The 26,781-nt window shown below is 47.6% G+C and overlaps 1 protein-coding gene across 1 annotated transcript in view; it reads left to right on the top strand.

The window, feature by feature from the left end:
- Positions 1-26,523, top strand: part of RPA1 (replication protein A1) — a 62,231-nt gene extending 35,708 nt beyond the window's left edge. Inside the window, exons 6-17 of the mRNA XM_055133544.1 lie at positions 1,498-1,599; positions 4,784-4,916; positions 5,723-5,825; positions 8,962-9,030; positions 9,185-9,377; positions 9,500-9,639; positions 10,614-10,762; positions 14,122-14,254; positions 18,334-18,510; positions 20,889-20,996; positions 23,977-24,063; positions 25,537-26,523. Of these exons, the coding sequence (XP_054989519.1) occupies positions 1,498-1,599; positions 4,784-4,916; positions 5,723-5,825; positions 8,962-9,030; positions 9,185-9,377; positions 9,500-9,639; positions 10,614-10,762; positions 14,122-14,254; positions 18,334-18,510; positions 20,889-20,996; positions 23,977-24,063; positions 25,537-25,641 (1,499 nt within the window). The 3' untranslated portion in view covers positions 25,642-26,523. The remainder of the gene's footprint in view (positions 1-1,497; positions 1,600-4,783; positions 4,917-5,722; positions 5,826-8,961; positions 9,031-9,184; positions 9,378-9,499; positions 9,640-10,613; positions 10,763-14,121; positions 14,255-18,333; positions 18,511-20,888; positions 20,997-23,976; positions 24,064-25,536) is intronic.
- The last annotated feature ends 258 nt before the right edge of the window (positions 26,524-26,781 follow it).

Raw genomic sequence — 26,781 nt, 5'->3', positions numbered from 1 at the left:
GGGAGTTGCACCCCTTGTTGTGCTGTTACACTCTCTGGCTGCAGGGAGGCCAGAAATAACTGCTTGCCCTGCCAGGGATCCCAGACAGCCGAGCCGCTGGGATCACACTCGGCCCCTGTGGTGACACGGGGGATTACATTTGAGATTTTTATGCTTGCCGGGCAGATACTCTGAGCCACTCAGCTGTTTCTGTGGGCTCCCAGGCCATTTTATACGGCGCTTTGTAAATTCAGAGATAATGGAAACGCAAAGACCCACAGTCATTGCCAATAATCGGGGTTCTTTTTTTTGCCTATGGAAATACGGTCTCTCGAATTTTCCATAGGGAGAGCTAAAGAATACACAAAACCCTATTTAACCTTTTTAATTTTATGCTAAATTTATTTCACTCCAATGGCACAGTTAGCTCTCATTTAGTTGCACCAGTTAAGCGTAATATTGGCAGAAGGAAATGAAATCGGTGTATAATGTGCCCGGTTGACTTAGGGCCCTGGATGAACCCAGCAGGAACTAAATCCGGTCACTGGAAAAGACCAAGACAAGGGGGCAAGCAGCATTTGCTGCAGTGCTCACCACGTCTGTTCTGTTCGCAGGCTCTCTAGGAAACGGCTCCAGCTGCTGGTGTGCCTCAGGCAGCCTTGGGGAACGGCCCAAATTACGCTGACTTCTGCTTTTTTGTGGCCATCGTGAAGGCAAAATCAAATTCCATGCATCTATCTTAAAGTTAGGTGTATTTTACAGCTTTAACACTTTGTCATTGGTAGACCGGGTGAAGGGCAAATTAACTCTCTGATGCTAGGCCGTTTGTTTCTGCTTGAGAGACACGTTCATTTCCCCTCTTTCCTTTTTAATCTTCCTGTTTTCCTTAACGCACCTGCCTCTGAACTCCATTCTCCTCTCCCTGCTGTGACAGTTCACTAGCACTTCACGGCAATGAAGGCTCTTTCAGCTATTTTCCACTAACCAGTTGCAAAATAAGGTTGCTTTGTTTGGGAGGGAAAGGGTGGAATTCTTTCTTAAGGTCTCCTTTTCCTTTGAAGCAGGAGCACTTCAGAGACAATTGAACTGCTTTTAGGTTTTTCTTACCACCCAGCTTTTTTCCTGATAGTCCCTGCCGTGAACACACAGTTCTGTTGATGACATCGATTTGTTGCTATGGAAATAGTGGCAGTGTCACAGATCCAGCCCAGTGACTTTACTTCAGGTTCATGCAGGAGAAATAGGCCAGACTTTAGGGGAGAACCTCATTAAAACTGAAAGCTATCAATTATAAGCAGGTGAAAGGTAAATGGAGCCAACCCTTTATGTACTGAAAACAAAAGTGAACCCCTAGCAAATTTCACTGTGTGTAGTTGAATCCTCTGCATGAAGCCTGACCCTTGCGAATCTTTGACAAATAAGAAAATTAGACTTTCTCCGGAGTATTTTCACCTACTTAAGTTTAAATCTTTAATCCACATTATTTGCATTAAAATGAACTTTCTCTTTTGATCCCAGGACACGCGCAGCAGCAGCAGCAGCAGGCTGCTCCCCCCCCAGTTTCAGCAGCCAAGCCCCCTGCCAGCATGCCCCCACAACCAAATGAGAATTCGGGAACAGGTAAGATGGCCACATAAGAAATGTCAGGCGTTTGAGTGATACTTGAAAATTTAATGTAGAACTAAAGGGAGTTTGCAAAATTCCATTCATGGGGCCAGAGATACTAGTGCAGCGGGGAGGGTGCTTACCCTGCATGTAGTCGACCCGCATTCGATCCCCAGCATCCCATGTGCTCCCCCGACCACTGCCAGGAGTGATTCCTGAGGACAGAGCCAGTAGTAACCAGGTAGTAACCAGTGAGCATCGATGGATGTGGCCCCAAGGCAAAAAAAAAAAAAATTCCATTCATGATCGTTTTCTTTCTTGCAAAGAATTCTTCCAATTTGGGTGTTCAGGCCACCTGCGGACTATTCCCAAGGATACTCAGGCCACCCAGGCCTGGTGGCTCAGTGCCAGGGACCACACCCGGTGTTGCAGAGGACCATGTGGTGCCCGGGTTTGGGCTCAGGCCCCAGTGACTGCAGATCCAGCCCAGTGACTTTACTTCAGGTTCCCGGGCTCTGTGGCTCTGACTGCTGCACTCTCTCCTCAGCCCTCTTCCAGATTTTATTGTAGAGTAAGTGACTGAAGTGAAGTTACAGTCTTTTAAAGATACTTACTGTGTCCTTTCTAAACATTAGAGCGATGTACTATTATTCTCTGAAGACAACTTATCTTGGACTTTCCTATACCTTGGTTTTTATAACTCCTGACTGGACTCAACTTACCTTTTTAATTTGATTTGATTTGATTTGGGGGAGGCACACCCAGCCGTGTTGAGGGGCCACACCTTGCACTGCTGAAGTTCCATATGCAGTGCCAGGACTCAGCTGCATGTAAGGCAAGTGCCTTGACTTCTGTTCTCTCTCTCTCCAGCCCGATACAAATTTTGTTTGTTTGTTTATTTTGGGGTTACACCCGGCATTGCTCAGGAATTAGTCCTGGCAGTTCCTCTTGGAGAACCATATGGGATTCTGGGAATTGAACCTGGGTCTGCTATATGGAAGGCAAGTGCCCTACCTGATGTACTACAGCTCTAGTGCCCCGCCCCCCCCTTTTTTTTTCATAGGGACCACACTCAGTGCTGAGATGCCCAGGGGCCACACCAGGAGAGACTGGGCCTAGCAGCACTGTCCTTGAGGGCCACCAGGGCCTTCTGGTGCCAAGGATCAAACTTAGGGTTCCTGGCCCCAGTAGCCTCCGTGCCTGCTGGCTGTGGCATGAGGTACCCTGAGTTTGGGAAGTTGCCACTGAAAAATTGGGATTTTTTGGATTGGTTGGGGGTTTTTTTTAGAGGGCCTTTTTTTTTTTTCTGTCACAGCTTCACAGACACTACCTCCTGTCCTATTAGTTTCTATTTTTCAATGCTAAGGTTCTAAGAAAAGTTAGGTTGACGTCACTAATATTTCAGGACACAGGACTTTTTCCTCCCTGGGTTGAGCTGTTTTATCTTCCTTGCAGTATCTCTCTTCTGTCTTCCTTTAAAGTAGGTCTATTTATACACAAATCTTAAATTATTGTTGAAGGGAGTTGGTGACATAGAGATCTTAAAATGGTAAATAATAGAAAAGTGATTTTTTTAGGCTGAGATACATATTGTATGTTAATATTATCCTGCTCCCTCCAACCCCCGCCCCCAGATTATTTTTCCAAAAATCTCGTCTGTCTTCAGCTTCCATTAGGAAGTATGTGCACACTCGTATTTTACAAGGCACATGTGCTTCCTTGCATAATCTTAAGGTAATTATTTACTACTGTGTATCTGTAGTTGTCTCTCTTGATGCCCCAGCTAAAATAGAAAATTTTAAGATCTGGGACAGTCTGTGTATATTTTTACAAAGTGCTACAAATACCTAGAATAGTGTGGTACATACTGCAGAAACTCAATAAATAAATGCTGGATAGTAGTAGATGTGTGTTTCTAGCCAAATTTCATTCCGAAGAAATGTTGAGTTTAGTAAATACGAAGTCGCGGGACTAGATTATATTCTCTGAACTGGGAAATTGAAATTTTACCGAAACGGTGTGCATATCAAGGAGCCTGTCTTCAATGGCCTGCTCTCTCCACGCGCAGACAGGCTTAGGAGACAGGGGTCCCGGTCACCGGCCAGCGTTTGTCTTGAGCCCCAAACTGATTCTCCCATAGGCTCTATTCTACACTTTTCAGTTTTATAGACCCCTTGACACCTTGAAGACTGGATTTCCTGGGCAGGGTGTTTTGAGGTAACTTGAGGGGGGGAGGGTGGTCCGAGCCCCAGGGTGTCACACGTGCGGGCAGGTGCTCTCCCACTGCCTCTCTGCCTGAGGACACATGAGGGGACAGCTTCGTGACGATTTCCCTCATCTCATGGTTCATCTCCTGTGCCCTTGCTTAGTGTTCATTCCTTTTTTGCTTTCTTGTTTTTGGACCACACCCAGGTGTGCTTCGAGAGCTGCGTCTGACTAGGTGCTCATGAGTTGCTGTTGGTAGTGCTGGCGGGTGGGCAAGGGAGTGGTTTTGGGAACAAACCCAGGGCCTCACACGTGCAAGGCAAATGCTCCACCACTGAGCCATCCTTGGCCCTTTGCTTTTTTTCCTTATGTATCTAGTGGTGTGCCATCTATGTTACCAGTCTAAAAGATTGGTTTTGGTTTTTGTTTTTGGGCCACGCCCAATGATGCTCAGGAGTTATCCCTGGCTCTGCACTCAAGAATTACTCTTGATGGTGCTCGGGGAAACCATATGAGATGCCGGGGATCAAACCCGGATCAGCCATGTGCAAGGCGAGCGCCCTACTTGCTGTACTATTACTCTGGCCCCTGATTTCCACCCCACCCCACCTGAGTCCCCCCCTCCCCGACCAGTGCTAGATAGAAAAAAAAAATTAAGAAGGTTGTACGCCTGCTTCATTATTATCTTAACCCAGCAGGGTGTTACTGTTCTTGGTTTTTATTTTTCCCATCAAGAATATTACTCATTTTGACATCGGCAAACGTGATGGTGAATTCCTGTGTGCTCAGCTTCCAGATTAGATTGCTTTTCTGCCTTCCTGTTTCCATTTCCATTTGATGTCCTATGTTCTTGGCTATTGAAAAGGAAAAACTTATTTTTTTTGTTTTGTTTTGTTTTGTATGAATTCACCAGTGATAACTCAGTAATTTAGTTATTACAAAGCTTACAGAATTTAAGTAGAATTATGATTGTCCTCTCTGTTTGTTTCCCCAGGCTCCCTTGCCACCAAAGCATCTGGTGCCTCCAAAATATTTGGAAAATCCGGAGGATCCAGCGTAATGAGCACGCCCGGGGGCACCCAGGCCAAGGTGGTGCCCATTGCCAGTCTCACACCGTACCAGTCCAAGTGAGTGATTCCAGAGTATACTTTCACAGTTTCAGAGGTTGTTGTGGGCTTTTGAGTTACTTATATGTGGAATTCGAGAGAATCACCACACGCAAAATGGGTTTTCTCCTTTTGGGGGGTGGGATGGGGTGAGCAGCCCCCTGTGGTGCTCAGGAACTACTTCTGGCTCTGTGCTGAGGGATCACACCTAGGGCTGGGGGACCATCTGGGTGGTGTCGGCCGCATGCAAGGCAAAGTACCTTAACCCCTGTATCTCTCTAGCACTCTCTTTCTCCTTAGGGGAGAATGGGCACAAATTTTAGGAACCTAGAAGCTTCTTATAAAGACCGCTTTATTGCATTTTCCTTTGGTGGTCACCGACACCAGGCTTCATAACCCTGTGTTTATATTCAGTGTTTTGTAGAAATGAGACAGAAATTTGACACCAATTATATCAGTTCCCATAATTGAAAATAATGGCAAAAACAATTGCTGGTATGACTGCATTTTCTACCTAAGAACTTTTCATTAAGGGGATATTGTTGCCTTGGTGATCTTTTTTTTTTTTTTGGAGAAGGGAGAGAGTTTATAAATTTGCTTATTTGACAGGAAGATGAGTTTGTGAGAAATCACTTGTAGTTTTACTATTTGCTTATTTTATAAACTGTCAAACCTATATGTCCCCTTGGAGTTTTGATGAGCTGGATTAAGACACAGCTGACACTGAAAAATGGAAGACACTTAAGAAAGGCTTTAGCAATACGATAGGATTTCTGATCTCATCCATGCAAGACTTCAAACACGAGTGTGATCTGTTTGGTTTTTAGGTGGACTATTTGTGCAAGGGTTACCAACAAAAGTCAGATCCGCACCTGGAGCAATTCCCGAGGGGAGGGGAAGCTTTTTTCCCTGGAACTAGTGGATGAAACTGTGAGTATTTGGCAGGTGGAGAGATGGGAGTAGTTAACGCCGAGGGGTAGCGGGCTCATCTGAACCTGTAGATCTGGGGCTGGAGCCATAGCACAGCGGGTAGGGCGTTTGTCTTGCACGTGGCCAACCCGGGTTTGATTCCCAGCATCCCATATGGTCCCCTGAGCACCGCCAGGGGTAATTCCTGAGTGCAGAGCCAGGATTAACCCCTGTGCATTGCCAGGTGTGACCCAACAAGCAAAAAAAGAAAACCTGTAGATCTGTGAGATGCAAGAGCTCACCTCTGAGTTATAGGCCGGAGCGGAACCTGCTTGTTAACTGTTTTTTGTTTTCCCCCTTCCTTGTGGTCCTCAAGTGTTATTAAGGACAAAGGATAAAGGTCATACATAAAATTCTTGCTCTTTGGCAATAGCACTTACAGGAGCTCGTGCCTGAGTGTCTTTCTGTGCCTTCCAGACACCAGAGTGGACACCAGAGACGCTCTGTTGGACTTGCTGGCAGCCTCGGTGGAAGCCATTAGGATGGGACGTTGCTTATGTGTCCAGGAGAGTTTGGGGAGCAGCGGCGCCCGGGGCAGGCCTGATACGGGAATGCTGTTACGGGGGTTGCTCCGGGCTGTGCAGACACTTGACTTCAAAACCAATACACGCTGCAAAGGCAAAATCTCCCAGTTGAGGAGTATCTAAAAAGGCTTGTCAGCCGTTTCTCTGGTTTTCATCGGTTGGTTTTGGTGTGGGGGCTGCACCCGGCAGCGTGGGGGTCCGTTCACAGCTTGTTGCTCGGGTGCTCCTGGCAGTGCTCAGGAGCGAATCAGCATCTCCAGCATGCAAAGTATGGGCTCACCCCTTGGAGCACTCACTGGCTTCTCTGTCCTCGTATTTCAGGGGTGGGGGGCTGTTTCATTTGTTTTGTTTTGTTGGGTTTCTCAAAGGTTACATAGGAGTCTCCGCATCCCCTCCAATTCAGTGTTTCTGGACCAGCTCAGCCGGCCGTTTCAGTGCAAGGGCCCTGCGGTGCTGGGGGTTACCCAGGAGTATTCAGGGGTCCTCATGGCTGCCCACAGCACTTTTTATTTATTTTTTATAAATTTGTTTATTAAATCACTGTGAGAGCAGTTACAAAGCTTTCGGGTTTAAGACTCGGTCATACAATGATGAAACACCCGTCCCTTCACCAGTGCACATTTTCCACCATCAAAAACCCCAGTATGCCCCCTACCCCACCTCTCCCCCTACCTGTGTAGCAGATGACTTCCACATTACTCTCTCTCTACTTAGATTACATTCAATGTTTCAACACCTGACCTACCATTTTTATTTGGGATTTTCCCCCAACACTTAGACCTGCCAAAAAGGCAACATTAGACAATTTGTTTTCTATTGCTCATTATGAATAGCATGTGATGTTACGACTGCGCAGTTTTGGAATTCTGAAATTTTAATTAATTAAATCTGGAGGGCTTTCTGCCAAAAGCCACTGGGTTTTGAGTTTCACTTGTTTATCTCTGGGATCATGGCCGTTAAGCAGCTTGATCAGTAGCCGGAGGGACCATTCGTGGGTGGCGACTGGGGGGGTCTCGCTGGGGTGGGGGGAGGACAAGGGCCGGCTCCACCCCCATCCCATGCGTGTCTCGTCAATGCTAGCCCATACCTGACTGTCCAGTGGCCTCTGGAAGATGGCGGCCACCAAGCTGCCAAGGGATATAGGCGGAGGGATGGCACCTTTTCCCACCTGGGGTGGCCCGGCACCATTACCTAATGCGAAGTCCAGACGCATTGCTGCCGAAAGCCGCTGGGTTCTGAGACACTTGTGTGTCTCTGGGATCTTGGCCGTTAAGCAGCTTGATCAGTAGCCGGAGGGACCGTTCGTGAGCGGCAACTCCTACAGCACTATGTGGGGAACCATGAGGTGCTGGGAACTGGCTGAGGTCAGGCACATTTAAGCCCTATTCCTAACCCCAGTACTTGCTCTCCCTCCCACGTGCTCTTTGTTCTTGGGGAGTGCTGGAGTTAACCCTGGGATGTTAACACACAAGATATTTGCTCGACTACTGAGCTATAGCTCCAGCCCCACCGCATTTTGTTTATGATTCCTAATAAGGACTTGATTCTTTGCAGACTGCTGTATATTTCCTTTCTTATTCAAACCGCTAAGAGGAAGAGAAAAATAGATGGTTGGGTTTTGGTTTTGGGAGATGGAGTAATAGCCCGACTGTATTGACTAGTTATCAGATCCTAGGTTTTTTAACCTAATATTGATATTATCTGTCAGCAGGTGAACATTTTAGCCATTTAAATTTCTGAGCCCTCTGTAGCATTTTGACTGATGGAAATGTAACAGTGAAAATCAAAAGCACAAGCAACTTGAAAACATGACTTATTCTAACATTTTTGGCAGCAGCTCTGGAGATGAGGTAATTCCTCCTGACGAACAAAGATGTAAGGGAAGCTGGTGACTCACTGGCTCATTGTTTTCTTGTGGGTTTTTGTCGTGCCCCTCGGTATTCAGAAGTGTTGTATTTTTTTTTTTCTTTTTGGGTCACACCCGGCAATGCACAGGGGTTACTCCTGGCTCTGCACTCAGGAATCACCCCTGGCCATGCTCAGGGGACCATATGGGATGCTGGGATCCGAACCCGGGTCGGCCTCGTGCAAGGCAAACGCCCTACCCGCTGCGCTATCTCTCCAGCCCCTGGAAGTGTTGTATTTTTGTTGTTAGAATATTAAATTCATAGTTGGGTATTTTGGGTTTGGGGCTTTGTTGTAGTTTTTTGTTTTCTGCCACACCTGGCGATACTCAAGGCTAACTCCTGGCTCTGGTCTCAGGAATCACTCTTGGCAGTCCTAGGGGCCATTTGGGATGCCAGGTTGTGCAAGGCAAGTCGCCTTACTCACTGGCCCTGGCTGTTGAGGGCATGGTTGTTTTTGTGGCAATTTCTAACTTGATCTGATCCGTTTCATCAAGGTTAATGGGTTGAATGTGTGACCGTACGATGAGTGTCTCTAGGTGTTCACAGCCCTCTCCTGGATCCCATTCTCTTTCAGGTTGTTGTTTTGATGCCTCAGTGTCCATTTCTCCCTGGTAAAATTTGATAGTTCCCTACAATTCTGACCTGCTCTCATATACATTTCTTTAGGGTGAAATTCGAGCTACTGCTTTCAATGAGCAAGTGGACAAGTTCTTCCCTCTCATTGATGTGAACAAGGTACGGCTGTGTCCAGTCTGGACCTGAAACGGACGAGTGGCGGAGTGGGCGCGTGGGGCCAGCTTGCGTTCGTTGTTGATCTGTCGGGGGTTAGCGGCTGTGTTTGAGCAGTTGTGTGGACTCTGCCATGTTCGCGGCCCCGCCTCTCTCGCAGGTCTATTACTTCTCGAAGGGCAACCTGAAGATCGCCAACAAACAGTTCTCAGCTGTTAAAAACGACTACGAGATGACCTTCAATAACGACACTTCTGTCGTGCCCTGTGAAGACGGCCAGCATTTGCCGACAGTTAAGTTTGACTTTATAGGGATCGATGACCTGGAGAACAAGCCCAAAGATTCGCTCGTCGGTAAGCCTGTGTGGACTGAGGGTGGTGACCACGAGGGGAGGCGGCAGCCTGACGGCGCCCACTGCTCCGCCTTTGTTCCGGGCGAATGGGAGCCTTGCTAAGACCTGATGCCTGTGTTTTAGACATAATTGGGGTCTGCAAGAACTGTGAAGATGCCACCAAAATCACAGTGAAGTCCAACAACAGAGAAGTTTCTAAGAGAAATATTTACTTGATGGACACGTCAGGGAAGGTGGTGTGTGCAACCCTGTGGGGCGAGGATGTAAGTACTCACCTAGCTGTCGAGCACCCCGGAGGCGGTGTCAACTTTTCCTCATGAAGGATCTCACCTTTTAAGACATACTTGTAAACCTGTTTCTGGTTTGCTTTTTTTTAAAAAAAAAATGTTTTATTGAATTACTGTGAGATAGACCATTGCAAAGCTGTTCATGATTGGATTTCAGTCATACAGTGTTCCAACATCCATCCCTCCACCAGTGTACATTTCCCAGCACCAGTGTCCCCAGATTCCCTCCCATCACCCCCACCCCCACCCCCTGCCTCTGGCAGGCACTTTTCTCTTTCTCCCTGTCTCCCTCACTCTTTCCCTCTTTCCCTTTCTCCCTCCCTCCCTCCCTCCCTCTCTCTCTCTCTCTCTCTCCCTCTCTCCCTACCTTCCTCCCTCTCTCCCTCCCTCCCTACCTTCCTCCCTCTCTCCCTCCCTCTCTCCCTCCCTCCCTCCCCCTCTCCCTTGCTCCTTTTGGGCATTGTGGTCTGCAATATTGATACTGAAAGCTTATCCAGAATATCCCTTATCTCCTTTTAACCCTCAGCTCTTGTCCAGTGTGATCATTCCCAGCTATTATTGTCATACTGGTCTCTTCTCTATCTTATCTACCCTCGGCCCCACACACTCTTGTGGTTTGTTCCAGTCATTGACCAGTCCTCCTAACCCCTGTTTTCCCTGGCTATGGATATTATTCTTCTACTATATATATACTGCAGTCATTCTATATTCTAGTTTACGTCTGTGAGATGTGCTTGGGTTTCTGTGTTTACCTATTGACGTGCTCTTCACAAATTCACTCTACCCTGTATCCCTGAGCAGATTCTCACGCGTGGGGCCGCCTTCTGTGGACAGGATGTATTGTTTATTCCTTGTGCCCTACTATTGACTCTTTTCCTTTTCTATGATACTGTCCCGTGTTCTTCTGTTGGTGACACTTGTTTGTATTTGATGTTTGTGTTGTTACACAGGCTGATAAATTTGATGGTTCTAGACAACCCGTGATGGCTATCAAAGGAGCCAGACTGTCTGATTTTGGTGGCCGGAGCCTCTCTGTCCTGTCTTCAAGCACAGTCATTGTGAATCCTGACATCCCAGAGGCCTATAAGCTTCGTGGCTGGTAGGTTTTGTGGGACTGAACAAAGGGCCCATTCGAGCCGGGACTTTGAGAAGTGCAGGGTCTTTAGTGTTTATGATCAGTGTGTGAGCTGGCTGCTGAGCAGGGGCCCACTTCTGATGGAAACAGTTCCTTTATATCTTGGAGGCGTTATTCCTTCTGAGAGGGAGGATGGCTTGAAGGGCCCCACGTTGACAAACCTGTAATCCTGTGACAAACCTGGGTTGCTGGAGGAGACAGAGTGGAAGTGCTGCGTGCCCACCTGGGCCCTGGCAGAGCAGGGGGGGGGGGGGCCGTGCTCTAGCAACTGTGTGCTGAAGGGCTATAAATTTGAGGGCATCTTTCTTTCCCAGGTTTACTGGGCTTCTTCGGAGTGGGGAGAAAGTTTTCCTTCTGGCTGATCTTTGGTGCTGATTGCATCTTCTTTTGTGATTTCACTGACTCTGATAAGTGCAGGGGGAACAATGGGCTTTTGTTGGCATTATGCTGTTATTCCCAAAGCACTTAAGGGATGAGAAAAGCCTATTAAAATCTCCTCACTGTATCTAGCTTTTTAGGGTGTTAAAACTCTGCCTTGAAAGAGCACTTCAGACTTGAAGCTCCCGTTGCAAGAATTGATGTGGTCAGGGAAAACACTAGCTCGGGCTTAAATAATTTGTATAACGGGAGTAAGTATGCTGGTTTCCAACTGTGTCTCAGGGTTTAAGTAACTGCAGAATTAGCTCTCAGGCCAGAGAGCGAGCTCAAAAGGCGGAGGGTCTGCTTTGCGTGCCGTAGCCCAGGTTTGATCCCCAGAACCACGTGTGTCCCTGGGCATGGCCCTGAGTGGCTGCCAAGCACAGAACCTGGGATAGTCCCTGAGCACCACCCGGTGAGTGCCCCGTCCCAAGGATTAGTTCTTATTATATACCCTCTACTTTGTTTGTGGGCTCCTGTGGACCAGGATTTGAAGTTTCATGCAGCATCTACTGACTAGACTGTTATTGTCATGAAGCCAACCTCAGGCATATGGATACGCAATCTATATTTAACTATTTTAGTAGCTGCTGTTGAAGGTCCATAAATAGTCTTACCAGAAACACGTACCACTTTGGTTGGTCACTGTTATTGATTTTTTTTAATTTATTTTTTATTTATTTATTTTCCCTTTCAGGCTCTGGAGCTTGAACTGGCTTAATTCCATGCCAGGGTTTTCTTGCTTAGGGCCGAGGGGAAGGGCCTTGGGGACCACATCTGTCTCTGTGCTCAGGGTCAACTCCTGGCACCACTCAGGGGACCGTATGTAGTGCCAGGAATCTAGCTGGGGTTGACCACGGGCAAGGCAAGTCCTTGAGCCCCTGTCCTATCTCTCCAGCCCAAGGACTTCACACTCTGCTTGTTAGTGACCATTCATGGTCCCGTTCACCACAAAGACGAGACTGTCACCAGGATGAAATGAGAGCATTGCTCAAGTTCAGTGCACATCCCACCCTGTGGGAGGGATTGGAACAGTTCAGCTCTTTGTTATAACTGTGGTTTTTCATTTGTGTTCTGATGGCCTGGGGGCTGTGCCTAGTGGTACTCAGGGAACCATACAGTGCCAAGGATTGAGTTTGTCCCCCATGCATCACATGTGTGTGGTTCAGCCCATTGAACCATCTTCCCAGCCCCCGATGTGGGCTTTGGGGAGCACACAGAGCTGTGTTCAGGGCTTACCTCTGGTTCTTTGCTCAGGAAATCACTCCTGGTGGTGCTCGGGGAATCTTGTGTGGTGCCTGGGATTAAACCTGGCTCGGCTGCCATGTGCAGCAAGCGCCCAGCCCACCGGCCTATCGCTCTGGCCCCATGGTGTGGGATTTTTAGTGAAAGGAGAGCGCTCTCCTTGCTCGGATGACTCTTCATGAGCTGTCTGTGGTGGCAAATGCTTCCTTGCAGTCTTTGAAACTGTAAAATTGTGTAGTTAGTAGTGGGGAAGCAGATTTATGGGCGCTGCTGTCCCTCTGATGGATCTAGCCACTCACCTGACAGACTGGGGAGGCGATTGTAGCTCCGGGTGACATCCTTCTGTGATGGGGCCTCCTGAGCGAGCCTGCTCCGTGTGGGTTCCCTCTCAGTCACCCTCCTGTGGGATGACACTGGCGTGTGTTTTGTAAATTGCAGGCTGCAGGTCACAGCAGATTTCTGGACCACTTCCTGCCCTTTTCTTCATGTGACCTGGTTTGTGATCAGGGTTGGAGAGCGCTCAAAGAGCCGGGTGCATGCTTCACCGGCAGGAGGACCCAGGTCTGGTCCCTGGGACCACCTGGTTTCCTAAGTACCCCCCAGGAGGCAGCCCTAAATATAGAGGTTGGAGTGGCCCTAAAGTGGCCCTAGAGGCCCACCAAAACGAAATAAACTGATGGATGATCAAAAGTATTATCAGTGTCTAAGTTTATTTTGATTTTTATATTGCCCTAAGTAAAACCTCTCTAAGAAAATAAATCTACAAGAAGACATAGTTACTTTATCTAATAAATTGCTTTGGGCCATACAGTCTTTGGATTCTATATCAGGTTTATAAATTCTTTCACCACTGAAACATTTTTGCTACGCTGTTGCAGCATGTTGACCCTTCCTGTCCTGACAGTGATGATAATATATTGGCAGCTGAAAGAAGGATTCCATTTCCATGATTGCTTTTTTTGGTATTGACTTGCCGGCTGACTGTTTTTAGGCACGGGCCCCTGTGGCGTAGTTGCTATGCAGGGCAAATTTAAGAAGTCACTCTGTGGGGGCCTGGGGAAAAGCTCAGGCGGCAGAACATAGGCCTGGAGTTCACAGAGCCGAGTTCAACCCTTGGCATTGCTTGTCTTGCCTTGCCGCCCATCAGCAGAACTGGGCACGGCCCTGGTGGCCTGCAGCGGGGGCACCAAAGTTAACTGCTAGGTCAAGCATCGCCAGGAATAGCCCCTGGGCCTATCATCCTTTGTTCCTCAGGATTATGACCCTCGATAATAACAGAAGGAAAAGATTCTGTGTACTCTAGTACTGCCTATGGTGTTTTTTGTTTTTGTTTTTGTTTTGTTTTTTTAAGAAGGGGACCTCCGTGGTGATATTGGGGCCACCAGGACTACAGCAGGTCGTGCTCGGGTGGCCAGGTGGTGCTGGGGATCAAACCCAGGTCCCTGTGCCTCCGAGACCCCGCGCTCTGCCCCTGGCCTAGTACTGTCTTGACCACTGGGGGGCATCAAAGCAGTTGCAATAAAAAGAGGTCATTGTTACCTTGATTAGACTTGATAGCACACAGACAAGGAAGTTCCTAGTTTAAATCTGGCTCGAAACCAGTGGCGTAATCCCTAGGTAGATTCCGTGCCTCAGTCCAGTCCTTTTGGTTTATTTTTCAGGTTCGACTCAGAAGGACAAGCCTTAGATGGTGTGTCTATCTCTGACCTCAAGAGCGGAGGAACAGTGGGGAGCAACACCAACTGGAAAACCTTATATGAAGTTAAATCGGAGAACCTGGGCCATGGAGACAAGGTACCTCGTGTGCCTAACTTTCTTCCCAGAAGCACGCGGGGTGTGCTAACTGATGCCCACGGCCAGACAGTAACTCCCAGCCAAGATTCTTCCTCAGGCCCCTGACCAGAGCATAGCATGATGGTTGAGAATTGCTGGCAGAGTTGAGTGTCAGCATTTATTTTATATTAAGGAAGGAAAATGTGGAGGACTTTGACTTAGAAAATTGACTGAGCCTAGAGGAATCTTAAAGAAGCGGTTCTAGCTGAACTGTGACTTAGAATAAAGTACTCCCTCCAGGCCTAAATTCTTTTCTGTGACTATTGGTGCCAGTGACAGGCCCACATATCCCAAGCCTGCTTGGGAAGATGAGACTCACGCTGAGCATTTGTCAGGCACAGCGCCAGGGGTCGGGCAGTTCACAAGCACTTTCCCCGATGGGAATATTGACTTCTTGTGTGCTGGAAGGTGTCAGTGTTCAGTGACAAGAATTGGCTGTTATTGACCTTCGGTTGCAGCTTCCCATCACTGTTACTTAACGATGCTCCTATTTGATCTAAACTTGTGTCCTGCCAATTTAATGGAGGGGGAGGGTGACCTCCCAGTCATTGTTCAGGAAGCCTGGGGGTCATCCCCAGAAATACTTGGCCCCATTCTACAGTGCTGCTCTGGGCCCACCAGAGCTAGGGATGCTCGTGAGGCCCTGTGGGGTCTGGGATCACGCTTGGGGCCGTGGCTTGTCCTTCAAGTACATGTTCTCCCTCGAAAATGGGTCTTTCAGTGTGTCGTTGCTTGCTTGCTTGCTTGCTCTTTTAAGCTCGTGTTCTCTCTTGAACACATACTGTTCCTTTCCTTCTCCCCTGCTCACATCTTTCTGAGCAAGTTCTGTTCGATGAAAACTACCTTGCATCACTAAAAAAATAAACAGACTCAGGGCCTTGTGCATGCGAGGCCTGTGCTCCAGCCCTTTGAGATACTTCTCAGCCCCTCCACCCCCGAAATTTAGATTTCATTTCTCCTTTATGCTCCCCACCAGGCAATTCCTGCTTTATAATTTTCTTATTATACAGTATAGGTTTTGTTCCTTACTGTCTCATTTTGCTGTGCTGTGAATTCATCATTGTCACAATCTCTGACTGCTCTGCGGCTTTTTGAGAATAAAACATTGTGATGTCCTGTTCTGGGAGTATCCGTGGGGGATACCATTGTCACCGAATTTCTCATAAATGTAAAGGAAGTCTATAAATCTATAGTAAGAACAGGGGTCAGGGAGATAATTCAGGGCTTAAGGCACATGCCTTGCTTGTGGCTGACCCTGGTTTGGTCTCCTGAGTGTCACGGCTATAGCCCTGAAGCCCCTGGTACCTCCAGAATGGCCCATCAAAAAGAAAAAAGAAATCAAACCTAGAGCATCCCTATTTGTACCAAACTTTTTTTTTTTTTTTGGCTTTTTGGGTCACTCCCGGCATTGCACAGGGGTTACTCCTGGCTCATGCACTCAGGAATTACTCCTGGCGGTACTCGGGGGACCATATGGGATGCTGGGAATAGAACCTGTGTCGACTGTGTGCAAGTCATGTTTTGAATCTGGACAGTATCTGAAAATGAAGCTAGGAAACTTCCTTCCCAGCTTCATCCCCCCCAACCCAGAGTCTTCAAGATTTCAGGACTCATCTAAGCTCCCTAATATCTATATTATTGTTTTGCCTCGTTCAGTCTCGGTTAATAGGAAGCCCTGGAGATTGCTGGCCAGGCTCTTAGTATACTGAGAAGAATTGCTTACCAGAAAATGGCATATATTTTTGGTGAGAGTTAAAAAGCAGAGTAAGGGGCTGAGGATAGAGCTCAAAGGGCTGGAGTGCATGCCTTGCGCACGTGGGAGCCCGAGTTTGAGCCCCACCGCACATGGCCCCAGAGCTCTGGGTGCAGCCCTGGTGGCCTCTGGCGCCCCAGCCTCACGTTGCTGGACTGAGTCCTGAAACATGCGACTCTCTTTGAGAGAAAGGCCCTGCCCCTCCGAGCACTGCTTGGGTGGCCTGACCGGGAAAAGTAAAGCAAACAGACCAACTGTATCCCGCGCACAGTACTTGGTCCTTGCTATATTGACTCAGTTCTACCTGGAAGTCACTTATTTCACTATTTTGCATTTTTAATCCTGGAGTTGACAAACGGGCACAGGCCAAGTTCAGCCTGCCACCTGCTAATGTGTACAGAGTTTCATTGGAACACAGCCACATCCTTTCATTTGCATATTGCTGATGGACACTCTCGCCCCGCAACAGCTTGGTTGAGTAGCTGCAACAGAGAATGACCAAATGGCTTATAGAGTCTGAAGTGTTGCTCCCCCCTCTTGCCTTGTCAGAGATCAAAGTGAGGCTTGCCTATGAATCCTGTCTTATTTTGGGTTTTGTTTGTTTGTTTGTTTGTGGATTTGTTTTATTGGGGTGGAGTGTTTGTCTGATTTGGATTTGGGGCTATATCCAGTGGCACTCAAGACTTACTCCTGACTCTGCTCAGAGATCACTCCTGGTGGGGTTCATGGGGTCATATGGGGTATCAGAGATTGAACCCAGATCAACTGTGTGCAAGACAGACTCCCTGCCCGCTATACTATCTCTCCAGTCCCTAGAATGTTGTTTGGTTTTGGTTCTGATTTTTGGCTCTGCTCAGGGGTCACTCCTGACAAGGCCCTGGAGACCTGCAGTGCCGGGTACCGGGGATTGAACCCAGCCAGGCCTCCTGCAATTATGGAATGCTTTTCTTACTGTTTTTTTTTTTTAATGCATTTTTTTGCATTTCTTTGATGGGGGAATACATACCTGGCAGTGTTCAGGAGTTATTCCTGGCTCTGCACTCAAGAGTTACTCCTGGCGGTGCTTGGGGGACCATATGGGATGCCAGGAATTGTACCCAGGTCGGTCTCATGCAAGGCAAACACCTTAACTGGCTATGCTATTATACTGGCCCTGAAATTCTCTTCAAGGCTGGTTTTGTTTGTGGGGGTGTGTGTTTTGGTTTTTTTTGTTTGTTTTTTTAATTTTACAGTGTCAGGAATCAAACTCGTGCTTATTCTGCCACCAGGCCACATCATCCCCAGCCTCCTCTAATTATGTGGATTTTGGGGGGTGGTTTTGATTTTTTTCTTTTAGGGTCACTCCCAGCAATGCTCAGAGGTTACTTCTGGCTCTGCACTCAGGAATTACTCCTGGGGGTACTCCGGGGACCATATAGGGTGCCACAGATCGAACCCTGGTCAGCTGTGTGCAAGGCAAGCACCCTACCCGCTGTACTATTGCTCTAGCCCCCCTTTAATTTCTAAGAGTAGAAGGTATTGGGCCTGGGGCTGGAGTGATAGTACAGTGGCTAGGGCATTGCCTTGCACGCGGCTGACCCAGGTTCAATTCCCAGCATCCCATATGGTCCCCTGAGCACTGCCAGGAGTGGTTCCTGAGTGCAAAGCCAGGAGTAACCCCTGTGCATCGCTGGGTGTGACCCAAAAAGCAAAAAAAAAAAAAAAAGAAGAAGAAGGTATTGGGCCAGAGAGATAGCACTGTGCATAAGGCACTTACTTGCCTTGTACACAGCTGACCCTGGTTATAGGGCATTTGCCTTGCACATTGTCAACCCAGGGTTGATCCCCAGCATCCCACATGGTCCTCTGAGCATTGCCAGGAGTGATCCCTGAGTAAGAGTGAGCCCTGGTCACAGGCAGGGGTGGCCTCAAATCAAAACAAAGAAAGAGGGGGAGGGGGGGCTGAACCTGAGCACTCTAGATTTTACTGCACTGCTCTGAATTCCCCAGGTCCCTTCAGAAGAACAGGAGGTACAGTCTTTGTTCTTAATAGTCTCAGCTTTAATTAAGTCTAGAATTAACTCTTATTGTTAAGAAATGTTGTGTCTTAAAATTGGTTTATTATCTTTATGGCTTTTGTAGTCCTCGCAGTTGATTTCTAAAACGAACAGAGTGAAATGTTCCCTGAATTCATCTTGTGATCTTTAGAGTTGGCATATATAAGCACGCTTATATGGAAGGGCAAGCTCCGGGCTGCCTCTGAGTTTAAAATTCTAAATGTAGGCTGGTCTTGTGTCTTTTTCTGAAGGCAGACTATTTTAGCTCTGTGGCGACGGTGGTGTTTCTGCGCAAAGAGAACTGTATGTACCAGGCCTGCCCCACTGCGGACTGCAATAAGAAAGTGATCGATCAGCAGAATGGATTATACCGCTGTGAAAAGTGTGACCGTGAATTTCCGAATTTCAAGTATCGCATGATACTGTCAGTAAGTAGAATGAACAAATAGAAACATAGTAGTGTCTCTGGTTGGTTGGTTGTTGGTTGGTTGGTTGATTTTGGGGTTTGGGGCAACACCAGCTGTGCTCAGGACTTAGGACTCACTCCTGGCTCTGTGCTCAGGGCTCCTCCCTGGCGAGCTTAGGGGAGCTTTTGTGGTAACTGGGATTAACCTTGCAAGTGCCCTACCCACTACACTATTGCTCTGGCCCCTGGTTTCTTGAGTCCCTGTGAAAGCAGTGGTAAAAAACGAGATCACTAACAGCGTGGAAACTTCAGATGAGTAGATGTTAAAGAGTTTGTTATCCTATAAATACAGAAGGAAGGGATGTTCGCTCAAAACAGAAATCTGCCGGCCCCCCCCCCCCCCGGGGCCGGAGCAATAGCACAGCGGGGAGGGCGTTTGCCTTGCACGCGGCCTACCCGGGTTCGATCCCCGGCATCCCATATGGTCCCCCAAGCACTGCCAGGAGTAATTCCTGAGTGCAAAGCCAGGAGTAACCCCTGAGCATCGCTGGGTTGTGACCAAAAAAGCAAAAAAAAAAAAAAGAAAGAAATGTGCGCGCCCCCCCCCCCTTTTTTTTTAAACTAAAGGCTATTTTTCACACTGAAAAGTTGTATGCAGCTACCTGGGTGATTTCAGTCCTCTAACATGTAGCAGTTACTGCATTGGTGTCCCTAGCCTGCCAACTGTTAAGTAAATGAATTTGAAATGGCCTTTCTGGAGAGCAGCCATGTGATACTTGCACAGCCGAAACTTGGGTTTTTCCTCACAGATAATCCTCCCCCTAGCCTAAATTGGGCTTACTTGAGGAATGGGACTGCATGCTGATTCAGGATTGTGACTTTTCTCATGGTAACGATTGCTTCTGTTTTAAAAGCACTTAAAATGTGGGCCAGCGTTGTGACTCCAGAGATGGTCAAGCATGTGCCTTGCAAGTGTGAAACTCTGGGATTGTTCCCCTGGCACTACCCCGACAATACAGGGTGTCATTCTGGCGTCACCATCACAATAGCAAAAGAGCCTTTCAAGTGAAAATAGATGAAAATAGTGCCGTTTTCTAAAAATGATACTATTAAGTGGTTATAACAATACTCAAGAAAATGCACGCTCATTTTCCTAGGAGATTGGCAGAGGCCTTAAGAGCGTTGTTTTTGTTTTGTTTATATGCCACACCCAGCAGTGCTCAGGGGTTATGGCTCTGCATTCCGGGATCACACCTGGCCGTGCTCAGGGGGACCATATCGGATACCGGGGATCAAACCCAGTTGGCCGTATGCAAAGCAAACACCTTCCTCCCTATACTGTCACTCTGGCTCCAGACGCCTAAAAATGTTTGGCCAGTACCTAGTATGTTGCTGCTCTCGCCATGTACATTGGGTATCCTTTGCAGCTGTATAGGAAGGGGGTAAACTGAAATTGTTAAATAGTTTTAGAGTTGGTGTGGAGGGGGAGCGACACGTTCTGCCACTTTGAACTACATTCCTGTCCTAGTTTGTGCTGCCTGGGGTGCTCACAGGGGCCGAGCCCTCCACGGAGCACCTCCTCTGGCGATGGGAAAGTGTACAGTTGGATTTCAGGAAAACAGCCCTGACTCACTGAGTCTCTCCTGTAGAACCTTGAGGTCCAGGCCAGGGCCAGATCAGCGGAAGGCACTGCCTGCAGGCCAGGGAACGGTTCTCTCCGAAGGCCCAGCCGTGGCAGAGATTGGGCTGTGTGTGTCCCAGTGCCGCAATACAGGGTGGGTCTCACACAGGCACACTTCGTGTATCCACAGTGTGCACAAGCACCACTACTAAAGTGGTAGTGGCTCACATCCTCAACAACAAAACGGAAAGGAAGGGGAAAGGGAAAAAAATTTCAGTCCTGGGCATGGAGATGGTACAGCAGCTACGGCACTTGCCTTGCACGCAGCTCACCCTGGTTCCATCCCCGGCGCCCCATGGAGTCCCCCAGCACCACCAGGAGTGATCCCTGAACTCTACTGAGGAGTGCAAATGTGGTTCTCTCCCCTATGCAAAAGGGAGAGAAATAAAAAAGCACGCTTTAGGGGTACTGAGTCCCTTCAGTGTGTCTGGATTCCCTCAGAAAGAGCTTAGTTGAGCAAACACTATCTTTACCAAGATTTAAAATCACCCATCCGGAGCTTAACTGTCTTCCTGTTGCAGTCCAGACTTAAATTGTAACTGTGTCACTTTCCAGGCACTTTAGAAAGATAGCACCTCTAGTTACAATGGAAATATTCTCCTGGAAATTGGCTTTATGAGTGGGAAAAGTTTATCTCCCCCACCCCCACCCCACCCCCTATCTCTTGGTTGTATCTTCCTCTTCGCCTGTATTTGCTAAAATACCGTTATGTTTTCCAGGCAAACATTGCTGATTTTCACGAGAACCAGTGGGTCACTTGTTTCCAGGAGTCTGCAGAAGCTATCCTCGGGCAGAGCACCGCGTACCTCGGGGAACTGAAGGAGAAGGTTGGCCGTACCTTGCATTAGTCCTAATGGTTTCTAGGCAGTAATGCCGCTTTTACTTTTTTTGTTTTTTGGACGGCGTTCAGTGCTCAGGGGACTGAGAGCAGGGCCCTAGAACACCAAGGGTGTGCTCAGCGAGTGAACAAGCTTTATTCATGTGTCTCTGCCTTCCCCCTTTATCGTTTTGTCTGAGATCTCTGGACATAATTCCAACAAACTTCTACAGAAATGACTGGAATTGACTTTAAAGTGCAGTGATATCTTTTCTCCATTTTTCTTGGTCTTTTCATATCAGATTTTAAGACTCGAGGCAGCTTTTCAGGATTTTTTTATGACATTATTATATTTGACTATTTTTACTGCTGCTGAATGAGACAGTATAGTCACTCTCCCCTCAGGAGCCATAGATTGTTGAAGTATATGCGCCAAGCTTTCCCTAATCTTAGAAGAATAACGGCAGCTGGTATAATTTTGTGAAGACTCGTCGTTGTATTTACGTATCTGAAAACCCACTGGGGTAGTCAGGAGGGGGAAAGGGAAGTAACCTGTTTTTTGTTTGCTTGTTTGTTTTTAAAGAAGAAGAATTCTGGAGGCTAGAGAGATAGTACAGTGGGGAGGGCACTTGCCTCGAATGCTGCCAACCCAGGTTTGATCCCTGGTATCCCACATAGTCCCCTGAGCCCACCAGGAGTGATTTCTGAGTGCAGAGCCAGGAGTAACCCCTGAGCACCGCCAGGTGTGGCCCAAAAAACAGATAAGACTACTGTATAAGAAAGCTGTTTTCATGTTCCATATGACTTGCCAAGCTTACATGTGGCTGATAGGAACTAAATTTTAATGTTTTTAATGTTTGGTGGATTTTTTTCTAATTAGAGCTGTTTATTTTTATGTTTATTTATATATAATGCCTTTTCTAATCCCACTCAATTTACCGGGCTTTTAATAAGATTAGGTGGTAATTGGGTGAAAGAGGGAGAGGACGGATCATTTTCAAATACTTTGCCTAATTTTTTACCCAACTTTTTTACTTGCTCGACAAAATCAATAATGAGGGTGAAGTGATGGTACAGTGGGTAGGGCATTTGCCTTGCACGTGGCTGACCTGGGTTTGATCTCCAGCATCCCATGTGGTCCCCCGAGGACTGCTAGGGGGTAATTCGTGAGTTCAGAGCCAGGAGTAACTCCTGAGCATTGTCGGGTGTGACCCCCCCCCAAAAAAAAATCAGCTCTCAATACAGAAGCTAAAATAATATCTATGAAATTTGAACTTTTTCCTGAGTGTTTCTGTTGTTTGGTTTGTTGTCTAAGCTGCATCCAGCAGTGCTCCAGGGACTGCGTTGTTGGGGGTCCAGCCCGGCACCCCACAGCCACAGCCCTGTCTGCCATGTCCCCAGCTCTCAGCTCCTAATCAATGATGAAGACACTTGGCCTCGGATCTGTTCCATCACAAGCTTTGAGGGTTTAGAAGTGTGTTTCCTTAAGTGTTTCAGGGCTTTTTAAAAAATTGTTCTAGTAAAATATAATAGAAAATTCACCGGGGAGGGTATATGAGTGTGTGGCCAGGGAGGGGGGGGGTGTGGGGTACCAGGGAGGACAGGAGGGGTGTGGGAGGGTACAGGGAGGGAAGGAGGGAGGGTATGTTGTGTGGCCATGGCGGGGAGGGTGTACATGCGTGCGGATGTGGGTGTATGTGTGTATTTGTCCATGTGTGTGTGGCCATGGCGGGAAAGGTGTGCATGTGTGCGAGTGCGGGTGTCTCTGTGTGTGTGCGTGGTGTGTGTATGTAGCCATGGTGGGGAGGGTGTACATGCATGCGTGTGTGCTCACATGTCAGGATGGAGCCCAGGGCCTCACACATGTAGGCAGAGCGCTCCGTTGCCGACCTACATCCCTGGCCTCCCAGGCACTCCTCCTTTTTACTTTTTGTAATTGAGGTGACAGGGTCCACTTCATTTCTGGCCTTTATAAGGTCAGTGGCTCATGCAGTCACATTGCTGTGTAGTCACAACTGCCATCTATCTCCAGAATGTTCATCTTTTCAGACTGAAACTCAGTCATTGAGTGATGGCTGCCCACCCACCCCGCCCCCACAGTCACTGTTCTATTTCCTGTCTGAAGGTACTACTATTCTGGGTAAAACATTTTATTTTTTTATTATTTTTATAAAGTTGTTCACAATATTTGATTACATTTAATATTCAAATACCAATCCTACCACCATTACCCCTTCCCAGCACCATATTTCCATCCTGAACCCCAAGCCCGGCCCCAAAGTAGTACTGAAATAATTTATTTTGTATTGCTTGTTATGAATAATCTGCTAAATATGATCCAAAAAACGTTTCTTAGAGGAAAGTGTGTCAAGATTGTTGTATTTCACCCAGGAGCCATTAAGCCCTTCTAGAACAGATTAGTAACATGTTAAAGGTTGAGCCTTGTGTGCTCTGAGAGAGAGAGACAGACAGACAAACAGGTAGATATCTGTAAAAATATGTTTCTGCCGAAGATTGGTTGCCTTCTACTTTAAACCCCATCAAACATGGTGCGCTGCTCTTGGTGTATGGGTGGTGTAAAGTATGTATTCTCGGCCACACGGCTCAGGAGTAGACTGACTCGTGGGTGAGGCCCGTCTGAGCGTGTGGAGAGCGGCCGTGCGCATGGTGGCGGGTGAGTTCTGGAGCTTTTCAGTTGCTGGGGCTGGCTCGTTGGGACAGGGAGGGGACCTCACCGCCCCCCTCCACGTTGCCCAGAATGAAACAGCCCTGTGCGGAGTAAAATATTTTAATTTTCAGTAGGACTCTTCTTTAACAGCTTTATGTAACAAAGTATCACCTATCGATTAGTCATTCCTAAGTAATTTCGGATGACTGGGCTAGATCATTTTTCTCACATTTCTCTCAGTGTTTCCAAAAATCTTACAGATCTATTTTCAGTGATCTTGTAGTTTCCATGCCTACACATGTTAACGTTTTGTTCTTTGCAGAATGAACACGCGTTTGAGGAAGTCTTCCAGAATGCCAACTTCCGATCTTTCACATTCAAGATCAGGGTCAAACTCGAGACATACAATGTAAGTAAGGGCAGCCTCCCCGCTGGGCTTCCCACGGGACTGCTGAGGGTTGGAGCAAGAAACAGCTGCTGTCACCACAACTGTGACCGACTCCTGGGCTTGTGTATTGATTACACATTGAATCTCACCAGCACTGGGGTGCCATTCCTGTCCCCATTTTTAGACAAGACTCTGAGAGGTGATGTTGTCTCTTTAGTGTCACAGATACGTAAGGAGGAACTTGCTATGTGGTGTTCTCAGCTAAAACCTCCAGGTTTGGGACTGGAGCAATAGAATAGCAAGTAAGGCATTTGCCTTGCATGCAGCTGACCCCAATTCAATTCTTGGCACTGTATATGGTCCCCAACCACCACCAAGAGAGATTCCTGAGCACTGAGCCAGGAGAAAGTACAAAGCATCACCAGGTGTGGTGCCCCAAGTAGTCCCTCAAGAATGAACAAACAAGGGGCTAGTGATAGCACAGCAGGTAGGGCGTTTGCCTTGCACTCGGCCAACCCGGGTTTGAATCCCAGCATCCCATATGGTCCCCTGAGCACCGCCAAGGGTAATTTCTGAGTGCAGAGCCAGGAGTGACCCCTGTTCATCACCCGGTGTGACCCAAAAGAAAAGAAAACAAAAACAAAAAAACAAATCATTCTTCGTCAGTGTTTATGGACAAAGAACAGTCATTTGTCCAGTGGACTCTCATCTCCCACACAGTTTGGGTTCTTTGCATCCTGCTGGGCATCCTCCACCTCTGCCTCTAAAGGCTCTGTTTAACCCATGCATAGAAATAAATGAGAAGTAAACTCTCGGCGCCTCTGCTTATCACAGGGTTTATGCATTGGGGTTTTTTTAGGTCCTACTGTAGTACTTACAGTATACGTGTTTGTTTTTTGTGAGTGGTGGATGCGGTAGGGATTCAGAGTTCTGTGATGCAGTGAGGGCTGGATGGGTTGGAGTGTGGCCAGGGAAGATGAAGTGCAGAGAGCAGCCCTTCTCTCCTCCCCCCAGCCCCCACTTCGAACCCGAGACATAGCTCAGAACACATCTTCCTCCTCTGCCACAGGTGCTTTTCCTTCTATACACATCCAGCTGCTCTAGAAATGAAAAATGGGCTTTCAGAACTGGCTGTGTGGTTCTAGGGAAGTCACTGGTTCTCTTTGGGCTCCTCTTTCTGCCTCTGCAAGAGAAGCCATTGAACTTGATCTGCCTGCTACGGTCCATCTCTTTTGGTCCATCTCTTTCTAGCTTGCTGTGTATTTAGGAGCATGAGGAAAGGAGGAAAGGGACCTGTGTGAAAGGGAATATCTGTCTACTCTCTGGCCCCATAGATTTTGGGTTTTTCTCCCCCCTCCCCCCCATTGGAACTCCTGAACTCTGGATCCAACATGCTTTTGTTGTAGTCTCTAATGCTGGGCTCGTTGATAAACCAGCCGGTGTTATCACCGCTGCTCCAGGGCGCGCTCACAAACTGCTTTTCTCTTCTCAAAGGATGAGTCTAGAATCAAGGCCACCGTGATGGATGTGAAGCCTGTGGACTACAGAGAGTACAGCAGACGGCTGATCGCGAGCATCAGGAGAAACGCCGCCCTGTGAGAAGAGCAGGGGCAAGCGGACAGGAGCTTGAAAAGAAAGAACTGAAGTGGAATTGATTTCCTCTGCGCCCCTGCCACTCAGTGGGCAGAGCCTCCTTACGGGGGGCTAAGCCGCTTCCCTTCTCTGCCTCTCAGGACCAGGGGCAGGAGACGGAAATAGGCCCTGGTGGCTGCAGGACAGACCATCGGCCCGGGCGGTCAGGCAGCAGGTAGTCGAGCCCCAGTCAGGCAACTTGTCCTCAAGCTCTTGTCCGTTTCGTTTTGTTTTGTTGTTAATTCCATAATCTTCAGAGCAAGAATGATGTCACAAGTCACTCACCCTAAATCTGCATCGAGGAAGTCGATTTTTATGTAACTCAGGTCTCTGCCCCCCCCCCCCCCGCCCCCCCAGGGCGACCCCTTCCCATTTTGGGTTTCTTCTCAGGAGGGAGAGCTGAGAAATGGTTGTGTGGAACCTGGGTGTTCTCAGAAGCCTGTCTTCCTGGAATTCAAAAGCTCGTTCTTTCTAGAGGTGCCAGAACGTCGTTAATGCTTAGAATGGCAATAGGGTGGAATTATTAATCAAAGGCTTATCTTTTATATCTGAAGAATATCCTTCCTTCAGGGTTTAATAGGCTGAGTCAGATGGGTCTGACATTAATCAAAATTGTCTCTTCTGAGGAAGGCTGATAAGCATTGACTTGCTGTCCCCCAGGGACATCTAGGCAACTACAAAGCATTGCTTTAGTTTTCACTTCAATTAATGTTGTTTTCTCGTTGTTGAGTGCACACTTTCCCGTACATATTGCTTACATTTGTATGTTTCATTTCTTGATTAAAGTTAAGTTGGAGGGAGAAGCCCTTTGTTTCTCTTGCCTTGTCTTAATAAACAGTATATTCTCCACTGTCAGTGCCACTTTTCTTTGACTGCAAAGGGTTCTGGTACTGGAAAGCAATTAATTAGGCTTCATAATAAATGTTCACTTGAAGGAGATATTAACTCATTTCAGAATTCAAGGATTAGTCCAAGGCATGCAGTTCACTCATCCTAATGTTTGCATCGCTGAAATATATCTTTCAAAGAAAGAAAACATTATGAACCAAAAGCCATTGTGCCTGGGAATTGCTGATGATCCGACACTTTGGGGTTTTATTGATGTTT

Source organism: Sorex araneus, chromosome 3 (assembly GCF_027595985.1).
Source record: "Sorex araneus isolate mSorAra2 chromosome 3, mSorAra2.pri, whole genome shotgun sequence".
Classification (NCBI taxonomy): Eukaryota; Metazoa; Chordata; class Mammalia; order Eulipotyphla; family Soricidae; genus Sorex; species Sorex araneus.
The sequence above is the reverse complement of the archived record's forward strand: the minus strand, read 5'-3'. Positions and strand labels throughout refer to the sequence as shown.